At 50.3% G+C, this 16,896-nt stretch overlaps 1 protein-coding gene across 1 annotated transcript in view; it reads left to right on the top strand.

Annotated features, from left to right (window-relative positions):
* Window positions 1-16,896, top strand: part of IGSF9 (immunoglobulin superfamily member 9) — a 641,834-nt gene that overhangs the window by 522,187 nt on the left and 102,751 nt on the right. Inside the window, 1 exon segment of the mRNA XM_078669195.1 lies at window positions 2,393-2,563. Within this exon segment, the coding sequence (XP_078525321.1) occupies window positions 2,393-2,563 (171 nt within the window).

Raw genomic sequence — 16,896 nt, 5'->3', positions numbered from 1 at the left:
GGATGGCGGTGGGAATGTGAATGGTACCACGGCGGACGGAAAGACCGTCCGCCGTGGTCCCGCAAGGTGGTCCTTTTCCACCCACCTTGCGGGTCCAGGTACAATGGGGCATTTTTGCTGTGCCGTGGAGGCACCGCCGTGGGCATTACGATGCCTGTCTTTTTCGGCGGAAATCCCGCTGCAAAAAGACAGGCGGATAATGCCTTCGGGGGCCTGTTGCGGGCCCCCGGTGATTGGGGGGGCTGCACGTGGCGGTACCTATGGTGCCAGTGTGCCTATGGTGCCAGTGTGGCGGGCGCATCCTAACTCGTATAGCGGGACCGCAGCACCTATGGCGGGCGGTCCCTTTTGCCAATGCGATGGCGGGCGGACTTTATCCACCCGCCATCGTAATCGACCCCTCTGATTTTGAATTGGACATAGAAATTGTTCTATGCTTGGTCTTTGAACCAGGTATGTGTACATAATTAATCCCAGGTGCAGCTCGACTTTCATTTAATGGAGCCTGGGACTCTTCTATGCTTCCGTATTATTTATCTATAGGAGTAGTTTTGCAGCTTGAAGAACTTTCTAGATTCACATGCTACCCTCCTGCCTTCCCAAAAAAAGAACATGAATTTGCAACAGGGGGAGGTACATCGACATACAATACAATACAATGTTAAAACTACAAAAGGGTTGTTAAAGGGAAAAAAGAATCTGAAGGTGGCGTCCACGTCGAGAGGCGTCCAGGATGGATGTCTGGCTATGTTCAAGGAGAAAGATTGTATCAAAAGGTCAGCAACTTGACAATGACCACCAAATAAAAGTAAATAAGGAGGAAAAAAAATAATACCATTCCGGAACCAACCGTTAGGTTGTAGAATAATGCACAGCTTGTGAATTTAGAAAATTCTCAATGCTGCTAAACCTACTACAGGCAAACGACCCTTTCGTTCTGCACATTAACCCACATTGTGTGGAACCCTCACCTGACTTGGAACCTGACAATGCACCATATGTCCAGTGAGTTCCATTTAGCAGTAAGGATGTGGAGTAACGTAGAACACAGATGCAGGCAGACTGCCACAAACAAGAAAACGTGCACTCATCCCATCTACTACTTCGATGCAGTCCTTTTACTGTGCAAGCTTAGTTACAATTTTCCAGTTACTGTTTTCCTTTTAGCTGTTGAGGCTCTTCATGAACTGAACAATATACATGCCAGAAAACTAAAAAAAGATGAATGGGAGAGAGAGTTTGCACAAGAGGACTGGCCATTCTTATCACCATTCTTTTCCTAACGATTTTCCTCCAGAATATCGAGATTCAAATATCAGCGTCCCAAAATATTGTGGCTAAAGTACGGGCTACCTTACTATCGTAAGTATGCATGTGACCATCACGTGACAATTCGTTTTTCAAGACCACCAGAATGAGACTCTTCTTTTGGATTTTCTTCTGGTATTTTTTTCAGGTATTCGCGATTAACAGATGGGCTTCCGTATTCAGAAATCACAGTCTGCTTTTCCTAATCAGCCATGAGAACCCAACAACATATCTGACCCAGGAAGCTTTACAGGATGCTTTCATGCTCAGTCTTTAAGCATGTATACAAACATACCCATTTGCAGAAACCTATTTGGGAACAACTCAAGAGATGTTACTGATCTGTTGATTTATGATAGTAATTGTAAAGAGTTTAGATTGATACACCCATTTCTTGCCTTGTATTCTTATAGAACCTGTAAGATTTACGTCGATGTGTCTCTTATTAACATATTTGTTGTGATAGTTTAAGAGGGAGGTTACTTATTCGCTTGGACCCTGTAAGAGTTAAGGAGACATGTTAATCACCATTCATTAGAAGGGCCCACCAGAAAAAAATGCTTCCTAGGACATCTCTTAAAACGAACAATACATGGAACTCTCCTTCTAAGGAAAGAGAGGTGGTTGGTCACCACTAAATTTCTGATCACTTACGGTCTTTCTCCAATCTAGAGCTGTACCGAAAGCCTCAGATCAGTGAACTCCAAATCCTAATCTAAAGGAATTCGCAGACCTTCAACAAAATATGCATTGACAATATAGCATTGGCTGCCCTAAGTTTAACCAACTGCAGCTCACCCTTCCATCATAGTAATAGTTTAATTTGCTAGTCATGGGTTTGACATAAAATGTGTGTCCTTTATTTATCTCTTTCTGCCACCTTGAGGACTTTCTTTATTTGTTATTTTGTAATGTTAATCTATTGGAGTTAGATTAAGTGATTAAATAATTGTGGCGTGCCATGGTTGTTCATGCACTGTTTGTATGTTAGCAGTATATTTGCAAACGTCTAAGTGCACAATTCTGCCCAACATCCTGAGCTGGGTACCCAGACTCACTCCTGGCTTGTACTATATCTTTTCAGGTATGGAGGTGTACCCATCCCGGACACAGCTCCCTGAGATCTTACCGCAGCCTGTGATGGCGGGTGTCATTGCGGGTATCTGCTTCCTCTGCATGGCAGTGGTCTTCAGCACATTGGCTGCCTGCATCATGAACCGTCGGCGTGCCCTTCGGCACCGGAAACGCAGGCATGGTAAGAAGTAAGATTTAAAAAATGATGCTAAATTTCAGCGTTGACAATATTATTTCAAAATGTACTACTATTATAATTATTATTGAACATATACTACTACCCATATAATTGTGAATATTTATATTTGTAAAGCATTACCTTAGATTTGGGGAAAAACTTAGCAAGTTTTTCAGGACATGTAAATATATCAGGCAAGTTCAACTTTGACTCCAACCAAGTAACTTGCATGGCACGAGCTGTTAAAGCAATAATGATGTACCAGTAAATAGTGATATGTTGCCTGTTACCCTGTGCTAGAAACAATGGATTGCTGAATTACTATTGTGTTTGCCTCTTGAAAGGTGCCGGAATGAGAGAATAGGATACTCAAGTCAGCACCAACACTGCATGCGCCCGTCAGCGTTTCAGCAATGCAGTTTGGTGCCTGCCCCCAGATTCCACGTCCCTCACTGTTGCCAGTACTGCACATTCCCCCCAGTCTGTCACATATTGAAAATGTTTTCAAATGGCCCACTAACACGAGACACCCTCCCACAAAGCTGTGCTCACTACCATTGTATTCTGTTCACAAAGTAGTAAAGTATTGCATCCTCTAACCGAAACAGGCTAATACTGCAGTGTTCACCTACAACCTGCTAGCACTGAATCCATCAGGAACAGAGTTCGATATAACTGCATTCTTCCTGCATCACCCCTTAGAATTTCACACTGTGTGTAGCATGTACTTTCATTGCACCCTCCAAACACAGCCTGTACCCCTGCTTACTCATTCCTGAGAACCCAAAAGCATTGCTCACAGCATACACCATCAAATCCTATGCACCCGCGAGAGAGTAAAAGGTGGTGATGAAACACTGTTCCTTGAAGTTAAAATGAAGACGTAGGGCCATTTGTAGGAAGCCTAATTGCGCTCACAAATGCTGAGATTCGCAGAATTTCAGCATTTGCGATCGCAATTAGGGCAGTGTGCTATGTAGCACACAAAAACCCACATGCAAAATAAGGAATCGCAACATTTGCGATTCCTTATTATGCTATTGCATTTAAGGAATTGCAATTTGCGATTCCTTAAATGCAATGTAGGAAGCACCCAAGTTGTGCGAATTTTGGCTTAAGGAATCGCAAAATACCACCAACTTCAGGTTGGTGGTATATTGCGATTTCTTTGAAAAATTCACTTTTTGGCATTTTTCAAAGTGCCATGTGGGTCTCATACATGCCCTTAAGGCATTTATGTGGGCCACATGTGCAGACATGTCAATTTCAGGGGTGCAAAAGGGTGTCCTATTGACACCCTTACAACCCTGAAATTGCATTCTCAATTTGCGATTCTCTAATTGAAAATCGCAAATTGAGAATGTCTTCCCACTCATTCCTATGGGCCTTCTAGCCCATAGGAATGAATAGGAAGTTATTCCTTATTTGCGAATCACAATTTGCGATTCGCAAATAAGGAATAAGTGGGATTCGCAATAAAATGTGCTAATCCTACCTACATTTCGTTTTGCAATTCTCTAATTGCGATTCCCTAAATATCGCAATTTGAGAATCGCAAAATGAAAATTACCTACATATGCCCCGTAGTCCTTAACCGGTGTAATTCATTTTAATGTGGTAATCTTTCACACAACCAGCCAACACGTGTTTCGTCAGTGGGTAGTGACACCCTTGACTTCATCAGGGCTTTCTGCGATCAGGATAACTGTTTAAACCTCTCAACCGGTGATAATTCCAACCCGGCTGGTCTCGTAATAAGTGTTGTATTCAATTAAATAAAAACAATTCCAGATCTCAGATCCAGAAAATCGTGTCTGGTCCGAGCCTCTTGAGGTTGGAAAGCCACCCCACCCGTGGATACCATAGTACCCGAGTTACCTATCCCAGAGGAGCCGGGTGCATTTGTCTGGAATGGTGTAGGAAACCGCCATCGTTCTCAATGGAGGGCTGGGAAGACATACTGCTGTCGTGAATGTGAAAAGGGTCTGGTGGAATCCAAGCCTGGATTCTGGAAGGAAGGAACATGAAAGCAGAAGGGACAGAGTCTGGGTCACTTCAGAGTAACCAGGGGCACGGTAGACGAATGCCCACTATGTTGGGTGCTTCAGGTACGAAGAAGGGATGCTTGACTCTGTAGCCACGAGGACCAGGAGACGTTGACGATGACCAGGAGCCGGAGGTGAGCTGTCCCACGGAAGATGTTGAGTGCTGAGGTGTAACCCCCAAATTCTTGATTGGCTCAAAGCCTTAAACGCTCTAAATGTGCCGCTTGTTCCATCGAACTCCATAAAATCCCTAGGGATCACCCTTGACCCCAAACTGGATATGAAAGAACACATTTCAAAAACTGCCAAAAGTGCCTTCCTGAACCTGAAATTGCTCTACAAACTAAAACCATTCCTCCCCACAAAAGACCTGAAACAGGCCACGCAGGCTCTGGTCCTCTCCAGAATTGACTACGGCATCGCCACTCTGACTGGAACAGCCAAATCTCACCTACGTCCTCTGACCTCTACCCTAAATGCAGCTGCAAGAATGATCACGGGAACAAAGAAATATGAACACATCACCCCAGCTCTGAAGGATCTGAAATGGCTTCCTATTGACCAACGAGCTAGCTTCCGCACAGCCTGCCTCACACACAAAGCCCTGCATACGGGCAAACCGGAATACCTGGCCAACAAGCTCAAAAGGGCCGGACAGTCTAGAAACCTCAGAAGCTCCAACACGCTCCTACTCATTCCTCTGAAATCCCAGAAACTCTCAACATCTAACAAATCCTTCGCGGGCAATGCTCCCAAGATATGGAACTCCATCCCCCCACACATCAGAATGACCGCATCCTTCCCGAAATTCAAGAAGCTACTCAAAGTCCTCTTCCTTGAGCGCTCCGGAACCAACTAGAACCAAACCCAGACTTTATAGTTTCATGTTCTCGCTCACCCCAGAGCTGATTGACTTGCCTACGACTCTCCGCCCTGGCTCACGCCTGGCTGCTACTGTATAGAATGTACTCACTCCTGTGTTCAGTGACCTGCTTTTTGTCCACATTATCTGTCTAACCCATGTATATTTGCTGTGAAGCGCTCTGATACCCTCGGGTCCAGCCAGCGCTATACAAAACTTTAATTAATAAATAAATAAAAAGTGTAGCTGTCCGGCTGGAGCGCCAACAAGCCTTGGCAAAAGCAACCCACGCAGGAAGGTCAAGCAGGTTACGGTGTGGACCAGCAAGGTCCAGAGGACTCATCAAGCAATGGGGAGTCAGGGCACATCTGGAGCAATCAGGGAAGCCCAACAGAAAGCAAGATGATCCTCAGGAGGACCCACAGGCTGAATGACCAGGAGTCGAGAGGGGACCTCGAGTAAGATTGAAAAGTGCCAGCCCACTGAGCACTTGGAGTGAGGAGGCCAGAGTCCTTTGGTGCAAATACTGCTCAGCGTCATTGCTACATGGAGTCCAATGCACAAGCTCGGGAATCGCCAGCAAGCATATGCAACTGCAAATGAACGCTGTGCACAGGGGTTTGGGTTATGCAGTGCCCACGAGGGATACTGGCCTCAAACTTGTAGAAAGGGCAGATCGACCTTAAGGACCTTGAGAAACCCACCTCCTCTGTTGCTGGAGCTCAGGAGCAGCAGACTGGTCAGTTGCGTCGTTGAGGTGCCTGCTAGTGCAGCGGAGTGAATCCTTCTCTCCAAGGGAGATTCTTCAGTGTTCCTGAGTGCACCACAGGTCCTGCACGGAGCCTGTATGGGGCAAGGGCACAGACAAAGCTTTGGACGGAGAGGGAGACTAAGTCGGGCCCAGTCGAGGTCCAGCAAAGTCCAGAGTGTCCAGATGGTCGAAGGTCAGTGGTTTCTTCTTGTAGAATCTTGTAAAATCTAAAGTCATACAGCCAGGTAAGCCCTTTTGTACCCACTGGAGGGAATTGGACTGATTCGGGGAGCCCGCCTACGGGAGGGTCAGGACAGAGAAGTGGTTACACCCATGTCTTTTGTCCAGTTTCGCACCAGAACAGGAGCCAATGGCTCCCACAACTGGTTTGAGCTGAACTATGCACAGGGACACCAAATGTGCCCTCAGTGCAGACTTTTAGGCACTCTCAGAGTGCACCCACCCAGCCCCAATACACTAAATCCTGTCTGGGAGGTGGTCACATCTTCCTGTGACAGGATGCCTATTGTGCAGCCTTCCTCTGCTCAAGCTTGGCTCAGCAGCAAGAGGGCAGAAATGTGTCTCTGGTCGGCATCATCCATTTTGTGCTGACCGGGCCGAGAAGGCTGGCAACGGATAGACCAGTGACCCCACAAAGCTTGCTTTAGAAGGTCGGAATCATACCTCCCACACCTGTTACCAGTATGGAGGTATGATTCCAAGGTGTTTGATACCAAACACGATATGTTTCTATGCATCCGTTTTCGAGATAGCATTTACCGTGAGGTTATAATGCACCTCTACCTACATGTCCGGCTGAGTCACAGACAACCCGGGAGATTGGTCTCTGCTGGCTGCAGAGAGTCTCTCCTCATGCAGGGGCACCCTCTTACTAAAAACCCAGCACCCTGCCTTCAGGATTGATAAGGCCTGCTACAGGGGTGACTTATACGTTTTAAGTGTAGTGAACTATAGATATAGTGAACTTATATCTAAAGTAAGTGATGCAAGCACCAACTTACACAGGTTGCAGTAGCAGACCTGTAGTTCCATTTTGCATGGCCTCTCATGGGTGGCATATTGAATGCTTCAGCCCAGGGGAGGTCTCTGGGGTACCTATACCCTGGGTACATGGGTCCCATATACAAGGGACTGACAAGGGTACCCCAGTATCCAATATGGAGTGTGCCAAAGTACATGTAACATTTTAAAGGAGAAAGTATATTGACTGGGGTCCTGATGAGCAGGATCCCAGTCAGACTAGTCGAAAACAGTGAAACATCAAACAAAAAGTGGGGGGTAACCATAAGAAGCAGATCCTACTTTCCTACACAAAGGACATATAGCACAGAATTACTGGAGAGCATTTGTAAAAAAATAAAAGCAGGTCGTCCCCTGTCTAAAGTTTGCTTTCTTTAAAATAGGAATGATGAAGACTTTCATTATGGATCGCTCCCCAGCCTCACACTGTGTTGGGTGCATATTATGGTTTTATATCCTAATCACTTTTTATTATCTGTCAAAAACACACACCATAGGAGTATTAGATACACAGCGGTAAGCCTACAACCCTATACAGGGCCGTCCGCATGGTCGGACAGTGCGTTAACTTCGATAAGATTCTATGCAGAAAGTTAGATTGTACACGGCGTTGCGCCTACAACCCACGAGGGGCCGGCCGCGTTCCATATTGCAGAGTGTAATATCAGCTGGTCCTGTGGGGAGGCAAGACCCTTAAGGACCACCTTCGTAACAAACAGGCAACTAGCCCAGACTCAGCAATCAACCCAACGGGGCCCAGGAGCCCAGAGAGTGGTAGAGATAGAAGTGGAAAGGATAGACAAAGAGAAATGAGCAAAAAAGAGAGAAGGAGGGACAGAAAGGCGAGAGTAGGAGCGGCGTGCGCAGGGGAGGGGGAAGAGTGGCAATAAGTCTGGCCCAGTGTCGGCGGCCAAGGGGTTGCATTGCAGGGGGGCAGCTATGGAAGCAATCTGCTCGGGTCAGGGGGATAACAGCATCCTCAAAAAGGCGCAGCGTCCTAAGTTTGGTGGGCAGATGGCGCACATGTTCAACAGCACAGAGATATTTAATTAGAGGTTGCCTTAAAGCGGGAGTCGCGCGCCTTCAGCCGAACTGTAAAAAGCTCCTGTGACAACATGCCATAAACGCGCAAACCAGGCTGCGATTGGAGGAGCTTCGTTTTTTTTCAATACAGGGCTATAAGCTGTTTGGCCGCTCCTAATATTTGGAGTGCGAAGGTCCAATCACTCCTGGTGAGGGCCTTCAGGCCAGCAGGCATAACACCCAGTAGGATTGTGCTCGTGACCTCAGGCAAAGGGAATCCCAGCGCCCTCCTGATGTGGCTAAGGACCTCCTTCCAGAATAAAGTCAGCGACGGGCATGCCCACCAAATATGAATGAGATCCCCCAGTGTAGATAGGCACCTCCAGCACAAGGGGGAGGATGTAGGAAACATCTTGTGGAGACGTTGGGGCATGTAGTACCACTGAGTCATGAGTTTATAGGCGTTTTCCCGCTGCGGATGCTAAGATACACTTTAGGGATATCTTGCCATAGCCTACCCCACTGTGCAGGGGTAATGTCCGTGTCTGATACTGTTTGTCATCTGCACTGATAGGGGTGGGAAGGCGGAGTGTTTGGGTGTTGCAAAATCCGGGAAATAAGCCCCTTAGATTCAACAGGATGTCAGACCAGCCGTTCAAAGGGGGTGATGGTGCGTGTGGCCGCCTGGTACACTTCCTCCTCAGACACCCAGTGCCTCAGCTGGGCATATTGCAGCCTCGCCGCCAATGGTACACAGAACTCTTCCCTACATTGAGCAAAGGATTTAAGCTTACCGTCCTCAAACAGGTCAGTAATCACCCTGCAGTCTCCCTGCGTCCACTTGGCGAAGGCACGTGAGTGATGCGCCGGTGGGAAGGACGGATTCCCCTCTATCGGGGTGTGCGGTGAAGGAAATGTCGTGAGGCCTCTGCGTACAGCTACTTTATCCCATACGTCTAGCACCGTCCTTGTGGGCACCGCAATATAAGCACTCTTGGAGCGTGCCGCCCGATGACGCCAGGCAAGGTCCCAGATGGTTCGCCCCGTCACTACCCGGTCCATGTGCAGCCATCCCTTCTCACTCTCCGTCACCCCCCATTCCACCAAAAAAAGGAGGTGCGAGGCCCAATAATAGTCCACTAGGTTGGGGCATGCTAGCCCCCCCCCCTCCCCTCTCGATGTCATCAGAAGCTTCTGTGAGAACCGAGGTCGTTTCCCGCCCCAAATAAAGTTTGTGAGGTCGCGCTGGAGGTCCCGTATACAATGTAGCGGAATGGGTGTGGGGAAGTACTGAAATAAATATAACATTTTAGGGAGGATCGACATCTTGATGGCAATGAGTCTGCCCAGCCACGGCAGTACTAGGGGTCCCCACTTCCGCAAGTCTTCAAGGACCGACCTTCGACATTCCCACCAATTTACTTGTGTCCATGTGTCCAGAGAAGGAGTTACCTGGAGGCCGAGGTAGCGGATGCCTTGGGAGGCCCACTGGTATGGCACTAGCTTCTCCAGGAGGGGGATCTCTTCCTTCGGGATGGTAAGGTTGAGGGCCCAGGACTTGCTATGATTAATCTTGAGGCCAGAGGCCCACTCAAAGAGGTTCAGCGCTGTATGGAGTGCCGGGAAGGACTCCCTGGCATGTTAGAATAAGAATGAGATCGTCTGCGAACAACGCCACCTTATTCTCACGGCCACCCATTGAGATACCATGTATGTCGGTCGCCTGACGAATAATCTCTGCCAGTGGTTTCACCACAAGGGCAAATAGTAAGGGTGAGAGGGGGCACCCCTTTCTGGTACCCCTATTAATGGTGAACGGCGCCGAGAGCTGTCCGTTGATCCGAATCCTAGTCTGCGGAGCAAGATATGGTGCCATGATCCGAGTGATCATGTTCTGACCTAACCCAATCTTACATAGGACCGCCCGCAGGAAAGTCCAGTCCACCCGGTCGAACGCCTTCTCCGCATCTAGCGACAGAAGGCAAGCCGGAATTCCCCAGTGGTGTGCTTTCCCTTCTAGGCGCGCAATTTTGCGCACTTTATCCGCCCCCTGCCGGTTGCAAATGAAGCCAACCTGGTCCGGGTCTATCAGACCCGGCATATGGGGATCCAGACGCTTCGTGTAGATGTTAAAGTCAGTGTTTAGTAGGGCAATGGGGCGGTATGATGCACAATGCGCGGGATCCTTCCCCGGCTTCAGGATCAATGCTATCTCCGCCATACCCATATCACAGGATGGCCCCTCCGTATCTGTAAACGAGTTATATAGCCGTAGAAGATGAGGCCAAAGCTGCGACTGAAACATGCGATAGAAAGACAGAGGTAGACCATCTGGCCCTGGAGTCTTCCCAAGGGGAAGATCCTACATGGCTGCTGCTACCTCTTCTTGGGTGATGGGGCTTTCCAGGGTCTTTGCATAGTGTGGATGTAGCGGCGTCCCCGCGTGGTTGCTCAGACGGTGGTTCCTGCTTATACAGTGCAGAATAGTAAGCCCGGAACGCCTCGCTCTTGTCTTTCTCCAAGGTGACTCTCGTGCCTTCTGGAAGCTGGACATTGGCTATATGAGCCCTGGCAGCACGCGCCCTCAGCCGCCCTGCCAACAACCTGCCCACCTTGTCCCCTCCCTCAAAATATTTCTGCTGCAAGGCCAGCAAGGATTATTCCGCCTTGTTAGTGCGTAAAAGCCGAAGCTGCCCTCTGAGGTTGGCAAGCCGCCGCCTGGATGCCAGCGAGGTGCCACCTTGATCTCGTCGTTCCTCTATCTTTATGTCCTTTGCCAGGTTATCTTCCAAAGCCCGAGCCGCGCGCGTCCGTGCGATCGAGAGAGTGGTAATGTGGCCCTGGATCGTTGCCTTGAAGGCATCCCATACCATGGCAAAAGGCGTCTCTGGCAGGTCGTTACTAGCAAAATAGGAATAAATCGCCGTTCTAATACTTTCCACATCATCTGCATCCCGAAGAATGCCTGGCGGCAGAAGCCACTTCGCCTCCTGCGCCGGGCAAGCGGCCGGGTCCTGCAGGAGCAGCTCGACATGCGCATGATCCGATAGCGAGATATCTGACATGGAGGCTCCCAACACGTCACGCAGCAGAGCATGGGAAATGAATAAATAATCTATACTGGAGTCCGAGCGGTGGGCGTGAGAGTAGAACGAATAGTCCCTCAACCACCGGGAATGATAACGCCACGCATCAAACAGCCCCAGTTCTGCTACTTGGGTGGGCAGTGCAGAGGACATGCCCCCAGCTCCGCTAAACGAAGCATCGCTGCGATCCGCTTCCGGGTCCCAAACTAAGTTCAAATCCCCCCCCCCAAAATCTGCGATGGGTCTCCTTGCGGGTACCGATCCTGCATCTGGTTGGGTGCGTATACATTACATAGAGTAAATATGCGCCGCCCAATCCCTACACTTACTCTAAGAAAGCGTCCATCCCCGCTCCTGAAGGGTTTGGCCTCTCCCCGCCTGATGCCACTCCTGCACAATATCGCTACACCTGCTGCCTTGGTGCCTGCTGCAGCCCAAAATTGGAGAGGGTATCTAGGGTGCGCCATGCGCCCAATATCTGCCTGCAAGAGGTGGGTTTCCTGCAAAAATATGATGTCAGGGTTCTGCTGCAGAAGGTAACGCCATGTTTACCGCCGCTTAATGGGGGAGTTCAGGCCTTTGACACAACTGCTTCTGGTCCTCCGTGCGAGCATCCACTGTTTTCTCCAGCCCATCGACTCGGTCCCCCAAGTCAGTCACCTCCTTTCGAAGCTCTCGCAGACATGAGTGTACCTCCGTGCGCAAAGCGCCAATCTCCGATTTGAGCTCAGATAAGAAGGATGTCATGAACGCCTGGGTCACTGGTGCCGAGCCTCCTTCAGCTTGCGGCGCCACCACATTGGGAACCGATGCTCCCGCCCTGTCCCACATGGCTACCACGGTGTTGTCTCTGGAGGCTGCAGCTGGGTCCGCCTTGCCCCCCCTTGGAACGTGTCATCGCCAGGCTGGTGATATCTTGTCGGCCACCAGGCCGCGTGATCTGTGTGCGCTTGCTCCAATGTAGGTGCCTCGACAATGACGGGGGAACTATCTTTCCGTGCCGCTCTCCGGTGGCCCCCAACCACACTGTACCTAATGCGGGCCCCTACAGCCCCGCAGCGGAGTGATTTCAGGCCAATCAGCGTGAGAGCAGCCTCAGGCCTCCGCAGTGCTAGAGCTGGCCGCGCAGCACCTCCGTTCCTTCCCACTTGATGGTCGTAGTCTCCTTGTCCCCCCACCGATAGCACCACCGAGCGCAGAGGCCCCGAGAAGAGTATAGGGTCCCCGGCTGCAGCAGCGCACAATGTCAAATGTCCGAGGGCCGCCCGGTGAAGCAGTCTCAAAATGGCAGGGGAGCGCTCTTGTTGGCGTGCCGCCCTCCCACGGCCCCCAGCCACGCCGCACCTGTTATGAGCCTCACGAGCCCCGCAGTGTGGTAGTTGCAGGTATTCCCACCGGGTGCCGCACCTCGTAGTCCCTCCGGTTGGGCCCTACCAGGCCGCTGCTCCACTGGGCCGCTACTGCTTCGCTCTCTGCCGCCTCGCTGCAGCCTCCGCCGGCGCAATCCTCAGGGCGCTGCCCGGTAACCCACCTCAGTCGCCACTTATCCCTGTCGATTAATTCGGACCCCTACAATCCAGGGTCCCGATGTCTCAATGGGAGGCCTCCCAGGTGCGTCTACAGACAGCCCCTCGACTGGATGCTGGAGGCAAGTGATCGACAGGGTAATGTCCAGTCCTGGAAAACAAATTACATACACCACCTCCAATCCCCTCCGTGGTAGATAGGCCATGGGCTCAGTAGATCAAAGGGGCCCAAACAATTGGGTCAGTGCAGCAGACCGTTCAGCCACATCTCGTTAACTCTTTCCTTACTGCACCCCACGCGGCATCTCCAAAACGTAGTGTGCCCCCAGCACCTGATAGCAGGGGCTGCACAGAAAATACAGAAAGCACAGGGTCCCCAACCACAGCAGCGCAGGGAAGTCAATGTTGTAGGGCCCCACGATGTACAAGATTCAAAATGGAGGGGGTGTACTTGCTTCACTGCTCCCTCTCCCCAGTCGCCCTCAGCTGCAGCCGCTCCGCACTCCCCTCGCACGTCCCCTAAGGCGTAGTCCAAAGTTCGCTCACCCCCTGGACAGCGAGGCAGAGCAGGGCAGAGTGAGATCCCTCGCTGCACCAGGGAAGAATGTCCAGGAACTCTATGCCGTACTACAGGCTCAAAATGGCGACCAATGGTGCTGCCGCCCTGTACTCCCCCTCGTCGTAGCTCAGTGACCTGGCAGCAGCAGTCTTCCGCAGGCACTCTTCGGGGTCCCTCCTCGGCAGCGGGGCAAAGTAGGGCAGTGGGCAGCAGGAGGGACAGAGGCCTCCAGGGGCGGGAGCGCCCAGGGGCGAAATCACTAGGCCTCTCAGGGCAAGGAAGCAAAGTGGCGGGGAGAAGCGCGCGCCCAAACTCTCCTCTCACCTTTGGTGCCGATTGTCACTGGGCTCCGCAGCCCCGGGGGGCAGAGGCCGCCCGTCCCGCACCCAGGAGGCCCACCGCCGAAATCACCCCCGGATGCTCCACAGGACTGACCCGGCTCCGCTGCTCGTCCGCTACCTCCAGCGGTTCCAGCCCAGGCACCGGAGTCCCTCTCAGGCTCCCAGGCAGAGCGCCAGCCGCTCCCAGACAGAGCGCCAGCCGCAGACGATGAACGGGGCCTCCACCGCTCCACTCAGCATGCAATCCAACTTGGGGGGGGGGGGGAGATCACCAGCTCCACCCGGGCCTCAACCCCCTGGCCGGGTCTCTATTCCGCAAGCCCCAGGATCACCGCTGCTACTCGGGGGTCAAAGGCGGCACTGCAATCGCTGGCTTCCGTCAACCACCAGCTCGATCTCCGCCGCCCCCTTCCCACATCCACCAATGCGGGATCGTTGCGAATTTCAGGGACACGGGGACCCCTAGATACAGGCAGGCCGCAGGACGGGCTCCACGGCACAGTTCACAAAATGGCGGCTCCGGCCTCAGAGCCGCTACACACCCTCCGCCGTCTGCTCAGGGGGACACTGCAGGCTGGGAACTCACTGCCCCGCAAGCTCTCCCGTCCACCGCAGTCAGCAACCACCCCCGGGGGGGTGGGGACAGTGTTCACACCCCAGCTCCGCTTTAATGGCTTGAAATGGCGGCGGAGGACCGGAGCTCCCAAGGGAGACGTCTCACCGCATTGTCAGTCAGACCATGCCCCCCCTAATCACTTTTTAGTATATTTTATGGCAACACTTTAGGTTGTGAAAATGATCTACTTATGTCCCATATTTAGTTTGGATTTATAGATTAAATAAGGGGGCAGATGGGATTTACTCATGATTAGTATTTCTCTTTCACAGATAATAATAATGAATGTTTTATGGTGAAAACAAGTAAGGTTAAGTTAACCATTCAGTAACAATTGATCACAGAAGGATATGGACCAAACTCTGAGAGGGATCTTTACCCTGAAGAAGGCCAGTGACCTAAAGGGCATTAATAGTTGGCCGAAACATGTTGATAGATTTGGAGGGGGTATGGAGTAGTAGCTCCTCCTTGGTACCCCTCATTTTGCTTTTTTAATCCTGCCTAGGTGGTCCAACAATAAAGGAATATTGGTGGAACCTCCTGAGGCAGTTGTAACACATTTCTTTCTGCACAAGTGATACCTCAAGAAAGGATACTATCCTTCTTCTTCTTCGTTTCTTTACCTCACAAACCAAAAAAAAACAGCGCTCTGTCTAGTGTGTTGGTCTGCACCTGGGCGTAGAAGCGGCCCTATGATGAAGCATGCCACTAACTAGTGGTTGAGGGCAGTATTTAAAAATCTAAGGATTTTCCTTTCTATCCCTTTCTTTTCTCTCAACTCTGTGTGTTGCTGTTTTTATCTTCTTTCTTGTGCCAGAGATATAAAGTAAAGTCTCTCTGGCGGGCTTCTCGTTAGTCCTTCTCTTTTTGTGGGTTACAGTAGTTTTGTTAGGGGAGTCAGAGAAGGCTAACTCCTTAGTCTCTCCTTTTGTGATAGCAAGACTTTTTTGGGGCCTCATAAAAACTGAAAACATTAAAAAATGCATCATGTCCTGTGGAAACGTCCCGTCGCAGCCACAGGGAGGGAGACTCTGGCCCCTGTGTGCCCCACCTGGATGGGCCAACAGATAATGAAAAAAGTCCCGGCGGAACCTTGTCGGTAAAAATCGGTCGTGAGTAGTTTTAAGCATTAGAAGATAGGGCTCAGTCGATGGCACAGTTTTCAATAAAAAGTACATACGCTCACTGGGCTTCCTCAGCTCCCCTTCTTCCCTGTCCAGCTGCCATTTTAAAAAAAGTTCACCTTCACCCAGTACTTGTCTCTTCTGCACATACTCTCTGGGTTGGTATAAAGGTCGACCCTTCACAAATTCGTGAAACATTCTCTGACATAATTGAGTCAGGGAATACGGTGATAGTGATTCAGCGAAAGGAAGTCAGTTAAAATAGCTCTGCTTAGAGTGATTCCTTCCCTGAGCCACAAGTTCATCCACAAGGTTAGGGGGCGGTGAGAAAGCAGGTCAGAAAGAAAGACCATCCCTAATTATTCGTGGAACTGGGTATTTAATATTGCACGTAAAATCACCTGCAGAGTACCTTTCCGCCCAGTTTTCACGAAAGGTAAGGCTGAGGTTTATTTTGTCCTAATGGAGGTATCTTTGTTAAAAGCAAAGTTACATGTCAAACATCGATACCTGCCTGGTTCACTATTAAAATCATTGATTGTTAGAGGAGACATACTTACCGTCACTGCGTGCGTCAAGAAGGGCTTCCCTACGGTATGCTGCGATGGAAAAGGGGGGACCTGCCACAGTGTGCAGTCCCTGCTGTGAACATGTGCAGACGGGCTTGCCTTTGGGGCGCCATCGCGTGCCCACTGCGTAGACCTGCTGCACCATTCTTTTTTAAGGACCGGCATCAAGGGGGCGTGTCCAGGCTTCCGAGGCCCAAGGAAATGCCTTGGATGGAAAAACAGGAAGGAGAAACGAAATAGATCAAACTGGGGTCCAGCAACCCCTTTCCCGCGAGCAGGCTCCCCTGCCGGTGGGAACTACTGATAACCAAAAACAAATTAACTAAAAAGTAAGATGACCCAGAAGCATATAATATTTATAAAGGCAGTACCGCCTACCAAACGGTGCAAATGTGAATAATAGGAGCCGGGCATCTCCTAATATGGGTTGTATATCAATACAACGCGGTGTTTACACCGCACTACCATTACAACGCTGGTTTTACAACGCAAGTCGTTACCACGACTTGCGCTGTAGGGTGCTGGACTTAGGAATAGTAACATTTACTATTCCAACACCAGCCTACGTACAGTAGGGAAGGTGTTGGAATAGTAAATCTACTATTCCGTAGCCTAGAGCACCCTCCAGCGCAAGTCGTGGTAACGACTTGCGTTGTAAAACCATTGTTGTAATTGTAGTGCGGTGTAAACACCACGTCGTAATGGATGTTCCCCCCTAATATGGCCCTTTGAGAGCCTACAAGGAAACCAAAATGCCGTCAGTGTGGTATTCAGTCAGAATGCTGTTTTACTA

Source organism: Lissotriton helveticus, chromosome 12, assembly GCF_964261635.1.
Source record: "Lissotriton helveticus chromosome 12, aLisHel1.1, whole genome shotgun sequence".
In the NCBI taxonomy this organism is placed as follows: domain Eukaryota; kingdom Metazoa; phylum Chordata; class Amphibia; order Caudata; family Salamandridae; genus Lissotriton; species Lissotriton helveticus.
The sequence above is the reverse complement of the archived record's forward strand: the minus strand, read 5'-3'. Positions and strand labels throughout refer to the sequence as shown.